At 40.1% G+C, this 17,956-nt stretch overlaps 1 protein-coding gene across 1 annotated transcript; it reads right to left on the bottom strand.

The window, feature by feature from the left end:
• Positions 1-493: 493 nt before the first annotated feature.
• Positions 494-6,330, bottom strand: pi15a (peptidase inhibitor 15a). The gene is made up of 6 exons (XM_083935758.1): positions 6,221-6,330; positions 5,748-6,073; positions 4,749-4,867; positions 3,243-3,375; positions 3,047-3,162; positions 494-1,738 (listed from the first exon to the last, which is right to left on the bottom strand). The coding sequence occupies exons 2-6, from the start codon at positions 6,021-6,023 to the stop codon at positions 1,603-1,605; spliced, it is 780 nt and encodes a 259-aa protein (XP_083791884.1). The 5' UTR covers positions 6,024-6,073; positions 6,221-6,330; the 3' UTR covers positions 494-1,602.
• Between the last annotated feature and the right edge of the window lie 11,626 nt (positions 6,331-17,956).

The raw sequence follows: 17,956 nt of genomic DNA, 5'->3' as shown, positions 1-17,956 counted from the left end.
GAGTGAAAGCTGAGAATCAAAGAGCCGGATTGGTAATTTGGGTAGAAGCTCTAATCAATATCAGACATGAGGAAGAGACAATGATACGTTTTAGCCAGAGGCAAGGCATGGGTGGAATTGTACAAAATAAAAAAGGACACAATCAAAATAGACCATTTTATTACAAATACAAAACACAACAGGAAAGCACAGTTCATTGCATTAATAATATGAAATGTTGATGATTTAAATACAGTCAGTGCGGAAAATGTTCCTATTTTGTAATGCACTATTTCCCACTAAAGGATGCATCAATGACAACATTTAATGATGTTTTTGTATGTCTTCAATACACTGCTGATATGTCCCTAATATGAGAAGCTGTTCCATTTTCCAAAAGAAATTCTGATTTGCCAATATAATGCTAGTGCTTAGTTCATAGAAATGTAACAAATTACTTTACATTGTAGTAAATGTCCTTCAACAATATAAAAGTTGACATGCAAATGAACCAAATTCCTTAATTTTTAATAGTCATATATTTACAATCCTCTTACAAAACAATAAAAAAGAATATCAATTAAATATTTCCCCATATAAAAATGAATAACTTACAGTATACTTGTTTTAGGATAGTCAGGGTATAATGATACATGTACCAAAAAACAAGAATTTCCTTATATTTGGGAAATTTTGAAAAAAAAATAAGGTGCACTTGAGTGCCTCCAAAAATCATACTTACTTCAGTGATCATAACAAAATTGATGTGTCCAATATATCAACAGATTGGTATATAATATACCAATGCACATGCGTACAAACATGATTATAAAACAAATATGTGGGTCAGATTTATTGTATGTGCTCTCTCTATCTTAAATATCATATGGAATATGAATGAAGCCTGTAAAACATCTGTGATGAAACACAATCTAATCAGTGCAGATTAAAACTGCAAATGCATGAATGTTGAAACAAACATGGCTTTTGACAACAGAGGAGTCCCCTCTGCTGATCTGATGTATGTTCCTTTTGTCATTATTTTCAGTTTACAGTAAGTGCACTTTTTTCAACAAATTGTTGCCAATCTGTTGCAGGACACAAATAGAAATTGCAATAGACGTGAAGTTTGTTGTACCTACAGCTACAAAGCTGACACTACCAGTGTAGGTTTTACCCTCCGAGGTCAAAAGCTTTGATCTTTATATCACAACATTCCTGTGAAGACAGAGCACACAACATGAAGGTGTGATGCCCATAGCACCAACGTGAGCAGGTATGAGCAGCAATGATCTTGTCATGTCCTTAATTACCACAAATGTCAATGGTATACTAACATAGTGAAATATGCAGCACCACATACAGTATATACTGTGTTTAAGGACCCATTCTACACATAAATTATATTTCATCAATTCAAAAAGTCATGTAACAAATTAATTTACAATTTATTTACAAGTCATCAAAATCATCTGCTGCCTTCAAATGTATGTTTGTGTCTTTAAATAAGCCCATATATACAAAATAGTGTGGTCCACGACTGTTGTGCAAATCTTTACGGGATTAATATAATGTCTCTGTGGTTCTGTAGGTTGCCATCTTATGTCGAGAGGAAACCTTGGTTTATTTGAACCAGTGCAGGTAGTTTGTCTTGAGAGCGGGGAAGCACATGTTGTTGCTGCAGGAGCCCCCATAGCTGGGAGGGCAGGCGGAGCAGGGGACGCCTACTTTGTAGGGGGCCTCCCCAATCCAGTTACCCCTGGAAGGCAGAACAGGCAGAATTAGAGGTGACCAATTTTTTTAAAGATCCCATACGGTAAAAAGTGAGATTCTCTTGTCTTTTTGATAATAAAGCAGGGGGAGGTGGTATATAAATACCATTAAACTAACAAAATCCTGAATCTACAGAGAATTGCACCCAGCCTGTTTTTAGAAACTGTGTCTTTAAACGAGTTGTCAGGACTTTCGTACAGTTGTGATGTCACAACTATACTATTTCTAGGTAGAAAGTGCCACTAAAGTGCAATTAAAGTCATTCCTCAGCTGCAACGATGGTGCAGACACGCCAGAGCGCAAATGTGGAAGACCCAGAAACACTGACCAATCAGAGCAGACTGGGCTTTTTCAGGAGGGGGGCTTAAAGAGACAGGTGCTAAAATAGAGCATTTCAGACAGACTACAGGTATATTCAGTCATGAGAAAATCATGTGTTTTTTTTTAACGTTAAACATGTAAACATGTTCTAGTATAAATCAAGTATGAACCGGAAAATGAGCATACCATGGGACCTTTGAAATAAAGCTCACCACACTAAAAGTCCCTCAAATGCAAGACCAAAATATGATGAATGAATGCGGTCTGTCGAGATACTTATTATCAAGAATTACTTGAGGAAACTTAAAATTTAGAGTCCCATGACAACTGGGCACCTGCTGATGAAGGTCATGTGATATGATTGAAAGCTCCAGAACAGATATCAAATGGACCTTGAAATGAGATTAATATAATGTCTTAATGAGATGTTTTTATTATTTTATCTTTATCTTTATTTCAAATGATTAAAAATGTAAATGGTTACCAACTATCTTGACACCATATATATATATATATATATATATATATATATGTGTGTGTGTGTGTGTGTTATTATATCATGTTATGTTGTGACCTGATCCAGTGAAGCCTGGCACAAACCCACAGACAGGAGGCCACGTTTTCAATGAGCAAGCTAAAAGAGGGCCTCAATGTCCTGAGCCTGTTCCTCTTACACATGGGATTAAAGAACCTCGGTCACACGTCAGTCACAAGTCCAAACAGGCTTTGAATCTTGGAATCTTTTGAGAATTTCTCTTCTGTTTCGTGGCCCCACAGAGCTTTGGTAATGTGGTACCGGTTCACAGGCTTGTATTGAGGTTATCTGAATCTCCCAGCAACATGGGTGGCATGTCACAACCCAGCACAGAACAGAGCCGTCTGTGTCGGGATTAAGCCTGCCGTCGCCCTATCCTCAACAGGTTAACAGGTTCGTTAACAGGCTTTCTTATGGCATATAATAAAGTATACTTACTTGGGTGAGTAGTTGCACACTAAATACGTTGCTCGTTTCCACACTGAACCCCACACGTTCATATTATGGCACGTGTGAATGGCACAGCCTACTTTGTTGGATGTTGCCCACACCATCTGCAAGAAAAAGACCAAGCCAATTATTTCCATTGTTATTTCAATTGATCAGTATGTGATACTGATTGTTGTCTGTTTACCTGTGTATAATGAGTACACATGGGTCCATAGCATCTGAGAGGGCATCGAGGGTTACAGTCACGGGGGTATGGAAAGGAGTAATCTTTGACCTCATCGTACCATGGCTTCACCAGCTGAAGGATTGAGCGATACCTGTGAACAGAGAACAGACATGTTCAGTCAACTACACTACAAAAGTCACAACTGATGATCAGCAACTGCAATATTTCGAGTTACGCTGACCACAATAAAAGATCAGAGGTCCTGAAATGAGTATCAGTATCATATTCACGATAGCCAAACTGGCAATGATGTGCCAGAGCTTCAGAGTTTGCAACCACACAGCATTAAGCATCAAGTATTGTAACACTTAATAACTGAATTATCATGATAGTTTTCACTATAGCCAGGTTGAATTGTAAGATATCCAAACAAGACCTGCCTTAGAAATGAAACAAGGTCTAATCAGTTTTTGTGTTGAGAGGGGTATTCAGTGAATTCAAATTAACAAAAAAAGTTAGTTTAAGTTAATTAATTAAAGGTCCCATCTTTAAAAAAAATTAGCTTTCTGTTGTTTTTAAAAATATATATAAAGCAGGTGCTGAATAAATATTGTGAAAATATCAAAATACACACCACATGTATGCAGACACTGTGCCTTCCAGCGGGCTGTCAGGACTTCCGTAAGGTTGTGATGTCACAACTATACTACATTTATAGGTAGAAAGGTCTGCTACAGTTACAGTTTTCCTCAGCTGCAATGATGGAGCAGTGACACTAAAGCACAGTTGTGGAAGACCCATAAACACTGACCAATCAGAGCAGCAGTACTTTTTCAGGAGGGGGTCTTGAAGACACAGGCGCTAAAACGGAGCAATTCAGACAGAGGGTGAATACAGGCATACTCAGACAGATAAGAAAAATAATGTTGTTGTTTTTTGAGCGTATGAGCATACTGTATGTCCGCATATGTCCGCTTTAAACTAGATAATCTATTTTTTACCAAATAAATCTCAGTATTGTTTCTACAATATTATCTGAAAGTCACCAGAATAATATTACTACTTGGATCTTGGAGGATATTTAGGAAATAACCTTATCATAGAACACTACTATAGAATAAGCTGTATTCCCCTGAGTCTCACGATGTTCCTTAATAAAATCTGAACGTTTAGGACGTGAAGGTGCCCTGTGTTTCCGAATGGAAAGTCAAGACCCACTAAAGGGATGCGCCTTTGTCCTCAGGGGTCATGGCTGAAAACACAACTTTTGTTTATTTGAAGGGTCACAGGAGCATTCCTCAAGCAGTCACCGGGTCACAGTGCAAAAAACCTTTAGGAGAAAGAAGAAAGGGGTGGCAAGGCAACGACCATGACTGCTGAGAGAGAGAGAGAGAGAGAGAGAGAGAGAGAGAGAGAGAGAGAGAGAGAGAGAGAGAGAGAGAGAGATAGAGAGAGAGAGAAAGAGTGATCCCTGAGGGGAGCAGCAGATGTCAGGGAGGGGGACGGGCGTGAAAGGTCACTCACCGTCCTGTCCTGACAGAGAGGTTTTGACCCAGGAACCTGAGGAGGTGAGGTGGCCCGTGCTCCCACATGCAGGCATGAGCCCAGTCCTCGGCTGTCTTAGCCAGGGTGTCATCCCACACCTACACACACAGCGAGGGACAGGGTAAGAATGTAGAAACTGATTACATAACTGAAAATATCAACACTAGATCTTCATTCAGCAGATAGATGTGAGATAAGAGTCGCCACTTTAGTTCATAGTACTGTTACAGGTGTTGCCATGGCAAGGCACAGAAGTCATCCATCAAATCAGTTACATAAGCGGAGAAGGTTGCCCAGTGTCCAATGTAACTCTTTCTTTGAATAGACAGGGAGTTGGATCCCTTTAAGAATACCAGGTGCCCAAACTTGTCAACAGCAACACTCATGTATGGTTTCATTGAATTGATTGAATTGAGTGAGACTTCCTCCAATTACTTCATTCTACAGTAGTTTTGTGTAGGGAAGAGATGCCTTTATTGCATCTTCTGAAAAATTGGAAATGCTGCCAGCACAGTTGCTATGGTTTGGCTGAAACAGTTGCAGGAACAAAGTTTATGGACATTTTACTGCTTCACACTATAACATTTTATTTTGTAGCTGAAAATATAAGCTATAGATGAAATAAAAATGTCCGATTCCCATTTTTTTCTTTCTCTTCATATTACACTGTCAGCATGCAACTGGTACCATACATGACCCCTTTTCCTTTGGAAGTGACTACTTTGGTGGTCTCCTGCAGCGCAATCTGCTCAACAGCTGAGTGTGCCAAGAATCTTAGATACATTTGTCACTTTACTTCCTCACAAATCAGCTACAAATACTTCATCACTCCCGAGACAATTATTTTATCTGATACATGCACTTTGGTCACTGGCAGAACATACATGTGATGATAAAACATAGAGGAGGTTTACAGTATAAACGCTGCAGGAATATCATGCATTGAGTGGAAATACAGTGAAACAAGCCTTCACTTACCATGTATTCCATATTCGATGCTGGAGGAAATACCTTCCCTCTTACTTTGTTATGGTAGTCAAGAATAGCAAGCATGTCGTTCTGACTAATGTAACGCTTCCTCCTGGTTTTAGAAATAGTCGCAGTGTCTGTTCCATAGCTGTGCGCTGCGCCAAGACTGGTGAAATTGGCGGCTGGCAAGAACGTAGAGCCAGCAGGAATAGTTGTTGCCAGTGCACTTGCTCCGCAAGATAAGCACAGAAGTATAAGGTCTACGGCAAATAACTGAGGTTTCATGTTTAGTCTAAGGAAACTGCAGACAGAATACAGCAGCGTATTGGAGTGATCTGAAATTAAAACAAGAAGATCATTTAAAGTGCTGTACATATAAGATGCATTACAATTCAGACATGTTCAAACAAATCTTCAAACCTCTTTTCACAATACAACACACTAATAACAGTGGCATTCCCTCACACAATCTTTGGTCCTACCTTTTCTTGCGCAGCGGTACCTTGTGCCTGCGTTGCCAAGGCAGCGCCACCTCTAAACCCTCTGTAACGGATTGGAGAGAGGGAGGGCAAGTGAGGAGTTTTTGCGCTTTGCAAACTTTGTGAGTGCTTCAGGAGAAGTCCGTCTTTGGGGGTTTATATAGGCTATTGCAGTGGACGATGCAGGAAGTGCTATGAGGTAGGCAGCCCCTCCTTGTCACCTGAAACACAGCATGTTTGATTTTTCCCTAAACCATTCCTGGCAAATATTGCTCAATTTCATCACGACATCTGCTTTAGGTTTGCGCAGCTGCAGGATAGGGAGGACATCAGTTGGATGATAAAGGATAGAACATTTTAAATATTAATAATGACTTTTTCTGGGTTCTCAAAAGCAAGTATTTCATGTATGTGGTTGGTGTAAAGTATGTTGCTAATAGATGTGATTTAAGTTGATATTTGAAATGTTATCTTTAACTAAAGACCATCTTTCGATGGGATCACACCTGCAAAGTCAAATCAGGCCAGGGGTGTAAAGAGTTGGGGCAATGGCACCTTCCTTACTTCCTAACCCCCCTACTCCGTGCGCCCTTGCTCGGACCCCAACCATCTTTGAACTCGGCCTTCATTTTGAACTATACAACTATAAACCTGTAAAGTTTCCCGCCTGTATCTTGCAGTTATCCGTCCAGGGCCGTAAAGAAGGGTGGGGGGCCCTTCCTTACTTCCAGATTGCTCAGATCACACCCATTTTTGCACTTGGACTAAATTTTGATCACAAAAGCACCTGTAAGTTTTGTGGCAGACTCTCCTCTGGGGTAGTTCTCCAGGAACGGACTCACAGGGTGAAAACAATACCTGCATCGCTGTCGCGGCTGGTAAATATGAACAATCAGTCTCACAATATTGCTTGAATTGATGTGATTGAAACTCCGACTGCAGATAATAAAATGTTCACTTCCCACAAACTCCACTGGTTTTGGGCAGTAGTTTGAAGTCACATCAGTTGCACATGTGTCCTATCAGTCTTCTTTGTCGTATTCATTATACTTAAGATTACACTTGTTCAGTGCATGGTTCCAGCTGTGTTGTTTGCCAGCACAGATGCAGAGCCAAGAGGGGGGAAAAACCCTCTGTAGGTCGTCATTTTCATTGGCAGCTGTTAAACAAATTAAAGAAACGTGACGCACAACTTTCCTCCCTCTTTTTCGTCTCTCTTGCTCTTTCCCTCCTCTCTTGTTGCCGACAACTGGTGCTTTTCCAAAAAAATCTTCTTGGAAGTGATGGACTTTTCAGGTGCTGGAATTGGTGGAAGGGATATATCATTCATGAGTGGTGCACGGCATAGACTTTCTCCTCCATTTCACTCTGTCCATACATTTCAGCTCCCCCTCGCCACTCTTCCTCAACAGACTGAAGGAATCACTGGGATGGAAAGGTTTGGATAAATCATGACAGATTAGTTGAATATTTCTTCTTCCTATGCCTGATCCACGGCTAAGCTTAATGCCAGGACACCAAGCAGACCGCCTGTTTATTCTTGAATGTTAACAGGGAAAAATTTGAAATATTTGAAGTTATAGGATTGGAGGTGTGATGTTGGTCTTTATTCATTTTTACCTAAATGACACCTTAGCGGGCAGCCAGAAAGGACAAGCTAGTGCAGAATGAGAAAGATGGACTCAAGCCTTAAATCCAAACTGAAATAGACCATCAGCTACCTCTGAGTAAACTCTGAATAGGCCCTACTTGTCGTGAAAAATAAATTATAACAGTTGAACTAAGCTACTGGGCCATTAGAGTATTTACCATATTTACAATCTAACCATGTTTTTTTAAAAGGTTACATACTGGGCCAAATTCAGTTTATATGAATTTTGGTTTCGACTGTAAAAGCACTGTAGCAGTACTTTCTGCCTAGTGTAGTGACATCACAACCGTACAGAGGTCCTGATGGCTCATTTAAAGGCACAGTTTCTGAAGACAGGCTGTTTGCACCTCTCTGCGGATTGAGTGTTTTTATAATTTCACAGAATTTATATAGCAAATCTGCCTGCTTTAAGATAAAAAAAGAACATTCAAATCTCCCTTTTTACAATATGGGACCTTTAACCCATTCAATACATTTAGAGATGTGATGTGATTTTATTAATTTTTCTCTATTATGACTATGCTCCATGACATCTGCTCAGTATTTTGACTCATGCTCTCATCTGGTACCAATAGTTAGGCCACTCTCCAGCCAGCACAGCCCGCGAGCCAAAGATTCAGATCGACAGTGTCCTGAGATCCTAACGCAGGTTTATAGCAATATTATAGTCCATATCATCCGATTTGCTTAAGAGACACCTGTTTTACAGTATTTCACACTGTCTTTATGCTGATTTGGCTGTAGGGTTCTGACCCAAGACCAAACAATGGAGTAAAAAGTTTAGTTCCATTGTGGAAAACCATGATTTAATAGAATACTGTACTTCCACTGTATGTCTTCTCTCAATTTCTTCCCCACACAAACACACACACACACACACACACACACACACACACACACACACACACACACACACACTGTTTTCTTCATGTGTAGCCTCCTCAAGGCCCCAGATGATATTCCCTCAGTCTCTGAGTGCTGGTACTTGTTTGTGCAGTGAACCCAGTGACTCCGAAAGAGGTCGAAGCATTATTACCATATTATCAGAGTAATTAGGGCATTATTTGGGGCACATGCTGCTCTGAGGGGCCTTGGGTCTGTTTTGGAAAGGAATTATTTTTCAGACAGAGCATTTATTTACCTACAATATATTGTTCCAAGTTTCCCCCCATGCTTTCCCCCTCTCCAGAGGCCTCTCGAAGCCCAGTGTCAATGCCAGTACAGCAGAGAGAATGAGGTGCAGTGGTGAGCAAGAGGGAAAGAAAAAGGAATAACAGACAATAGACTGATTCAACAAGTACTGCATTGTTTATGCATATCTATCCATCCAGTCAAGCAGAAGAATCCAAAACTAAAGAATTTAATAACATACAATTTGTATGGGTTTGACTAGGCTGGAGCATTGTGTTTATTTGTGCAGTATATCCAAGACCAAAACAACCAATCAACTGTTTTTCATGCAGGTTAAAGCAAATAAGTGTTACAGGACAGTATTTGACCCAGGTCTGGAGCACAGCGTACTGACCCTTCAATGAGTAACAGAATCTCCTAAAGATGGCTCCTGGCTCTGTCCACTATTCCAGCAATCAAAGCACATGCTGTAGACTCCAGCTCAGCTGTGCACTCCACCCAAGGCTATTGTTACTGCGCTGGCAAAATCCACGGTGTATGGGAAAGTCACTAAAAGAACAGCAGCATGTGAATTGATGAATGAAAAAAGAGGTCTTATACGACTTAAAAGACCAAGACTTTTAGAAGCAGTTTGAAAAATGAGGTAGTAAGCTGTGGATCAAGTTGTTCGCAGGGTGGTCACAGTCGTCTATTTTTGTATGTGCCTTAACACTGTATCTTTATAAATTAGAATTAAAGGAACAGCTCGACATTATATGCTTATTTGCTTTCTTGGACTGGAATAGACTAATAGTCAATGGACTATTTCATAGCAAGGCACAGCTTCTTCTGTGTGCCTGGCAACCTCACAGTGACAATAAGATTCCAGTAAATAGTCTGGCACATGACCCCTGTAAAACCATAAAATGTTGTTTGGATTTTCATAAAGATTTAACAAATGACACAGCCTTTATACCTTTGGACCATTAGACTGTATAAAAAAAGTAGATTTAGCCACCTTGACGTCACTCATTGGTGCGTGGAATACCGTTGGCCGTCAGCTTCTTGTTTTTTGGAGCCAGAAAGTACCATATTTGGCTGGATAGGAGAGAGGGTTTGATCTGACTGAGAACCCTAAGAACACTATGCACAGTGCTATGGAAGCAACTGGTCAACCACAAGGTAGCCACACCCTAAGCATATCATTTTATTGTCTATTTTACTCTATTGGGGCCATAATTTACTAAATTAACATCATGTCGTATTCAAGAAGACTAAACTCATTAGGAAAATGTTTTTACTGAGGTAATAATCAAGTGAGTAGTAGGGTCCTTTTCTCATAGACACAACCAGCTGTTACAAAAATTGCAAGTTTACAGAATTTTGTGTTGGCTTACCTTCTAGCAAGCCTAACCTCGCTAGCTCTTCCCCCCCGGCTCTAGTCTTTATGCTAAGCTAAGCTAGCCAACCGCTGGCAGGAGCTCCAATGTATTTATTTACCGTTAAGACATGAAATTGGTATCAGTCTTCACATCTAAATCTCGGCAAGGAAGCAAAACACATTTCCACACTGCTGGACTGTTTTTTTTTTTTAAATCAGCCATGCCAAGTGATGCAAATATGAGAAGTTTTATCACAGACTTATTACTAAGAAAATAATATATATTGACTTTTTTGAAAGGCAATTGAATTGGAGCAGCTGGGAAGTTGTTGTGTCATGGGTTGGTTTTTGTTGGCCAGGAGGCAAAAGTAAAAAAGTGTTGTCATTTCAAGAGTGGTTTGCATTGGTTAGAAGCCTAATCTCTAACTATAAGCTGTCCAGGTTGCTTTCGTCCACACACAGCTGTTAAACATTGTGTCAGTGGAATATATGCAGTTACATAGCAAATACGTTATTTTTCACACAGTCTGCTATAACTTACGGTGGGGCGAAGGCTTGTTGACTGCAAGTGAGAAAGCCTCAACCCCTGTGTCCCCTTCAGAGGTTCAGGAGTAGATTATTACACCTCCCTTGTCCATAGAGTAACAAGCACAGTTATTAAGTCAATAAACACCTGAGTCTTCTGATCAAAGAGTGAGCTCGCTGAACTTCAATTTAATTCAAAATGAAATTCCTGCTTTGTTTAGACTGTATATACACCAAGGTGCTAATATAACATCACTGATAATAGAATCCAACAGACTGTCTGCAATGTCAGCTGATATTGCAACTGTACAGTACTTATTGCAGAAAGATCACCCAATATAACCCAAAGCCATTTTGTTTTGTATTTACCCAATAGCGACCTCCACAAACACGACCGTAGAAAATCTATTCCAGACGGACTAGATACAAGTCTAGACAACTGTTGTTTGGCTGCTCATTGACTTTGTCCCCAACTCCGATCACAGAAAACAGACTATAAAGACTATTAAGGAAATAAAAAGAGTAAACAGCAAATGGCAGTGAGAGCAATTGGGGTTCAGATACAACAGAATTTGAAGGATTAATTTTTTTTTTCTCCAGATGATCATTCCTAGAAGAAGATGACAAAAGGTAAGAGACCAGGGAAATACAAACCTGGCAAGTTGTTACACCATAAGCTTTATGCAAGAGCCCATAAAGCGCTTCAAACAATCCTAACAAACATTGTGCCGGCAGAACATACACAATTAAACACCCTTTTTCCTGAAACACTGTTTAGAGTGTGGGAAAAAAACCTGAGGGATTACTAGAGGGGGGTTGCGGTGTTCGTCAGGAATAAGTCGCTCAGCTTGTGTATCTATTTTTGACATGTTACATTCCTTTACCCCCAGATATTCTCACCCATCTATAAGACATTTACAACCATCTTTGATGCTCGGGCCTTGTAAGACTGCACAGAGACGGGGCTGTGGTCACACACAGACATTTCTCAAGAGGTTCAGATGTCAGCTGAGAGAGAGACAGGCAAACATGAAAAATCCAGCAGGACCTAAAGTTAGAGCTGAGGCGTTTTATGATGTATCTTCATGACAGCAGGTAACAAAAACTATCACCTGGGACTGAAGGGTGAGCAGCCAAACAACCTATAACAACATATACAGAGTGAAGTACTGCTGATGAAAACCCAACATTTCCTGATCAAGTGCTTTGTTATAAAAGCTTCATATAGCAAAGCAACAGGGGACTTTATTTTATTGTGAAAACTTTATAAGAAATGGAAGGTGTTTATCCATCGTTGTACCACTCTGTCTGTTCTCATTTCCAACATATTCACAAATTTGGGTAGCCTACATTTTAAAAATAAGTTTATTGTCTAGCAACAAACCTCCATGCCAACAGTGCTGCCCTTTTGACAGACAGTAGCGAGTAGAGCCCCTGACAGCTGGTGATAAGAGCCGGAACACTGGAAAAAAACACAGACAGTATGAAAGTAACATCCATAACACAAGATTCACAGGTTCCTGTGACACAAGAAATACTTTAATGATGTTTAAAAATACAAAAAACTGCCAAAATACACAGAGCTACCATAGAGCTGCAGCCCTAAAAAGCCCTACCACTGAAGACACACCTACACTGCTATGCTGGGCTGGTGCACTGAGTCGAGTCAAGCCGGTACTGTCCAGTGAAAAAACGTCATTCGAGAGTAAGTATTAGAGAATTTGTTAACGAGTATTTGTTAACGTTGCAGTCTGTTCAAGCAAAGCGCAGGTTCTACATAATTAGAACTCTACCGAATGCAGATTGGTTGCTTATAAAGGTGGATCTCTCGCGACTTGACTTGGACAGTTGGGAGCAAAAGAGATGGTTAGGTGCATGCTGGCTGGCTGGCCTGCCGGCTGGATCAGCCTGTGGCTGTGTAGGCCTGGAGGCAGTCTAGACAGCAGATGAGCAATGAGCTGGGCCCTGGCAGACAGGCCTTGCGGCAGCGACTCTCTAGGGCAGGGCACGTCCTCTGGGACTCCTGTATCTGGCAGTAATAATACATGCACTGGACTTTTGTGAGGCAGAGACACCCTAGCCTTTGTAATTCTAACACAGGCTAATAGAGTATACTGAAAACTGATCGTAAACTGCCTGTCGCCTAAGTCCACTTTTATACTTATACCTTCTGATTCCTCTACTGAAATCTTTAGCTGCTAAAGCCTGTTTTTCATGTAATCAAATCTTTTGCCCAGGATTTATGATTGGACTGAAGATTTTACCACTCCTCCTGAAGTGGCCATTATCACAAAGTGAAAAAAAAAAGCTTCAGGGCCGATCCCTACGTGGGTGGTTTAAGGCTTGATCCTTGCTTACTTGGCACCTGGTAAGAGCTTTTGTGTGGCTGGAAAGCACAGGCGAGGTCCGCGAGGACTGCAACTTGCAGAATTTGTGGCCAGAGTGCAGCGGTGACATCTGGTGAACTGTACCATTCATCGTTAAAGAATATGCAAATTGTTATGTTGGATTATTTTTTTATGTCAGCTTTTTTTCCCCTTGATCCTATTAGAGCCTGTTCAAGCAGCTACCTGCCAGAAAACCGTGCAAACAAAGTACAATAACACAAGTGACACCATTGTTACGCTCAGGGTTGCTCCTTTCATGATCTAAGTAGACACTATTGTTACAGAAACCCTCATATTACAGTAGTTGGGTATCAAAGTGGATTTCTGTGCTATGGATTTGGCACAGACGATTCAACAAGCTGTTTAGCTTTATCGTGTTTAGTATGTTTTAAGTTGATTGGACATGCCAAACCTAGTGGAGACACTTTCCAGCTCCATCATGTTTCAAAATATTGTGCAGAATTATGTAAATTAATGTTTTTTTCCCCATAAATATAACGTAGTGTCGGTTGTTGTAACACTGTGTGCTAATCTTTTGTCTTAGCTCAGAGGCAGGTGAGGTCATAAAAGAAATAGCCCTGATACAGAGGAAGAACAAAAAGTGTTATTCAGATTTTTTCCTGTTTTTGCCATTCTTCCATAGTTGTTTGCTCTCTTGACTTTGGCCTTGAGGCTGACAGAAACCTGGAAATCCAGCCTCAAAGGAGAGTTCAGAAGGCTATGTACTAATAACATCAATATATGGGAATTAAAACAGATTCACGTTTGATTTGTGAGTAATACAATATCATAAAAGCAACATAAGCTGTTCAGAATCCGACGTGCTTCTTACGCATTCATCTCACTTGAGTTTGGGTAAATGACGTCGAAGGAATAATCATTAATCTGTCATTAGCAGGCTTTTACCCAGGCTCTATTTATGATGACATCAGTGTTTTTGTTGGATCCACTTTATCAGAAAAGCTTGAGCTTTCTTAGGATCTGTGTTCCATGGCAGTGATGGATTTTGAGTTAAGATGAAGCAGAGTTGGTTGGTTTCGGGGAGTCCCCCTGTTGACCTCTTGCCTTTGTCATTCTTGCAGTTGACTTTGTGCCATTTCTAGGTTTTCCCAACAGCAGTTGATGGGACTGGTCAAAGTGGCTCATACCTTTATTGAAAATTTCCCAAATACTGGGCCAGAATCCACTTGCTGTTTGGGTTCAAGGCTGGAGGCATTGATGTCATAGTTTTTTGTGTTGTACTCGAGCGATCAAAGTTATTCAAAAAATAATTGTTTAGGGGTTTAGTGGGGGCTTAAAACTTAAAAACTGGATTTTCCCTCTTGGTCTTCTCCTGTTTTGGTCCAAACAAGGGTAACCCCAGATGTTTTGCACTGCACCCCCCTTTGTGAGGTGTGAACCCACTGCGGCAGGTGGCATCCCTCGTAAGAATTTACAACTTGGCTCTTCCGGTTCAGTGCAAACAAACCAAGTTTTATGGAGCAAATACTGAGAGGTCATGGTCCCTACAGTTTGATTGTACCATGACAGTGAAACCCAGCATCATTTATCCTGTGGTACTCGTGAGATGTTTTCAGAAATCCCAAACTAGAGTTTTCCAGGCATTTCGACTCTATGACATCATGACAAACCAACATTCACATATTGCCCGTTGTCCTATGTTGTATTTCATCTGTTTCATGACATAGCCTATTTTAAAGTCGAAGCCAGAATCCATTACTTCTATTGAGCCATTGATTTTTACTGAATACATATTGTATGAATTTCATTTTCAGAAAAAAATTGTAATTTCCCAATAGCTGGGCACTGTAGTTTTATGCAAACTGGATTAATACACATTTGGTGCACTAGTGAGTGTTTAATCCCTTTGGAAGTAACACAAAACAAACACAACTAAACTTTAAATATAACAGGAACATTAGTACATGAGTATATATATTTCAAAACAATTAACCAAAGCAAAAGCATCAACAAAGCAATATAGTCTAAAGAAATAAACAAAATTACTAAACTATAAATCCCACTCTCCCCCATGATATGTTGATCACTTGGTACATTCTGATTAGCCACTTCCTTTATTTAAAAACTCTGCTTAAGGGGGCCATATTTTGCCTGACAAGATGTCCTTCAGCAGCAGCAACCAGCTGCGACACCCTACACCGGTAACTCAAAAACATCGAAGTTAGAACAACTTATTGCCAACTCAAATAAAGACAAACTAAATGGCAACTGTACAGAAGTTAACTAAATGTGTGCACTACAACTACACACTGGTGTACTGCCAACAATACTAAATAATGAGTATGATATATGAAACAAAAGCAATTGTTGATGTATGCACAATATGTGGTCACTAAGGAAGGTCACAGATGTTTAAATCAGTTGAGCGGCCATCACAGAAGTGTATTTGAAATATTCCGGTGGCCATGCCCTATCCTGTGCAATGGTGTAGCTTGTGGATGTGATTCTGGGTAAAAACCGAGGTCTATGGCCCAGGGGATTAAGCTCTTTCTTTAACAAAAGAGCTGAGAATGTTGAAAGCGTGCACGTCTACATGAGAGTGATGGGACTTTGTACCATATTGAATTTTCCTTTCCTCATATAAAATCAATCAACCTTTCCGTTTGTCGAGTTTGCATGGATAGGTTTTTTTCCCATTCCCATTTTCTGCTGTTTACACGAATATGAACTGGAGTAGCATATAATCAACGTCGTCTTGAACCCGGGTTCACGACCATTCTAATATTAATGAGCTCTGTCAAAATTTCATTCAAAACATTACATCATACGAGGACTGTTTTGTAATTCTATCCCTTTGAATGTTTCCACATAGTAAACTTTCTCTTTGTTTCCATAAACTTTTGATCCGTGTGGCGTAAATATGCGGGTGTGTTTTCTGGCTGTTGTGGACTGCTGTGGTGGTTTTAACCTGCTTTGCATTAGCAAGTGTTTTGACTCTTTTTGACTTCTCCGCAGCTCTGTTTGTCTCACGGTAATCCCATCTGCCAAGTAAGTTTCACACTCTACTGACTGAAATTTAATGAGCTGCGAACTCCGGGCCAATCTCAAATCATCCAGTGCATGCATATGTATAGATTATCACGATTGATCCTTCAACTGTGTCTGTGGTGTATGCAAATGATCACTGGAAAATAACACATTATTACTTCACTTCCTACCAAGACTTCCCCGTTTTTGACCTACTAGACTGGCAGATATTCACATGTTTCTCTGCATTAGTACTGAACATCCAAAGTTCGTAGAAAGTGAGCCAGGTTATTTTGGGGACCATCCAAAGTTCATCATTATTTTTCACGTCATTCGGGTAAAACTGAAAAACCGCTCCTATAATAGTAGTGTGTTCTGTTTTGCTTAAATGTAGCAGTTTTTTGCATTTGGTTTGCTTGGCAGGAGTTTTGGCCTTTTATTATTTTATATATCGGGTTTAAAGGAAAGTCCCAGGCTCATTTTTAAACTATCATATGTAGTAGTATGCAATGTTCTATTTATCCCAAGTGTTATTTTGTGAATAACTCAAGTCATTTAGCCTTAATGTTCTACCTACCTATCTCTTATGAGACTACTGTAGCTATATAGTTTGATGCTCCCACATGACACAATTAGCTTTATTTATCTCCACACATCCACAATGTAGCAAACTAGTTGGGAGACATCTGTTTCTTTGCACATATGGAGCAACATTGGCTTTTATTTGGAGTTGTGTGTCAAGTCACCTGACAAATCTAAGTCTCATAGTCACTCACTCTCCTTTTAGGTCTGTTCTGTGTTCCAGTAACTCCTCAGCCAAATATCTGGCTCTTTAGCTGATAAATGCTCCACAATGTTCACCAGCTTGCTATTGGCTCTGTCTCTTGGCTGTTTGATGCAGAGGAGGTAGCATTTGGCTTGGGACTAGCTGGTGAACATATAATATCTGGCTCTTTAGCAGCTATGATCTTTTATGTTCAACACAGCAGCTACTCCCTTACATTGTCTGGCTGTCCTTTGGTGCTGAGTAGGTAGCATACAGTGTGTTTTTTTCTGAAAAACTGCTAGAGCTGAAAACTAGAATGACACTTGGAGAGTGCAGACCTTCACCAAGGCCAATGGTTCGTACACATGCTGCTCAGATGATCCCATTTCCAGAGTTGGGAAGTTGATCTTTCGATTTCGGTGTGTTTGTGAGCTCTAAGTCGTAATGTCGAAACGGCACGCATGCCAATAAGAAGATGTGTTGTATTGGATTGCTCAGTGCGTTTAAACAACACTTTAATGGCTGTTTCCAGTATCTGCGTGACAATGCAGAGCAAAGGAAACAGATCAGTGCCCTGTACCACAAAGCAAGATTTGTGGTTATTAAGCTAACCTCAGGTTTAACCCTTGGTTTTTCAGTGTTACAATGGTGGTTAAGCTCTCTACAAGCAGAAATGGCAGGAAGGTGTTGAATACTGAGGAGAAATCAATAAATAAGAGTTTAATTCTCAGAGGGTTTCAATACAAGAAAATCATTTCACGTTTGGCCAATTTTGATATACAGTATATGAATATTGAAATGAGCAGCTTTAGGGTCATTCACTTTTTGAACCTCACTGCATTTCACATGAAAAGGTTCTCTGTAAAAACATTGTTAGTTTAAATAGTCCAATACATGTCTTCAGTATTAAAGGGAGAACTTTTCCTTTACA

The sequence above is a fragment of the Echiichthys vipera genome, assembly GCF_963691815.1.
Source record: "Echiichthys vipera genome assembly, chromosome: 21".
Lineage (NCBI taxonomy): Eukaryota > Metazoa > Chordata > Actinopteri > Perciformes > Trachinidae > Echiichthys > Echiichthys vipera.
This window is presented reverse-complemented; position numbering and strand designations above follow the sequence as displayed.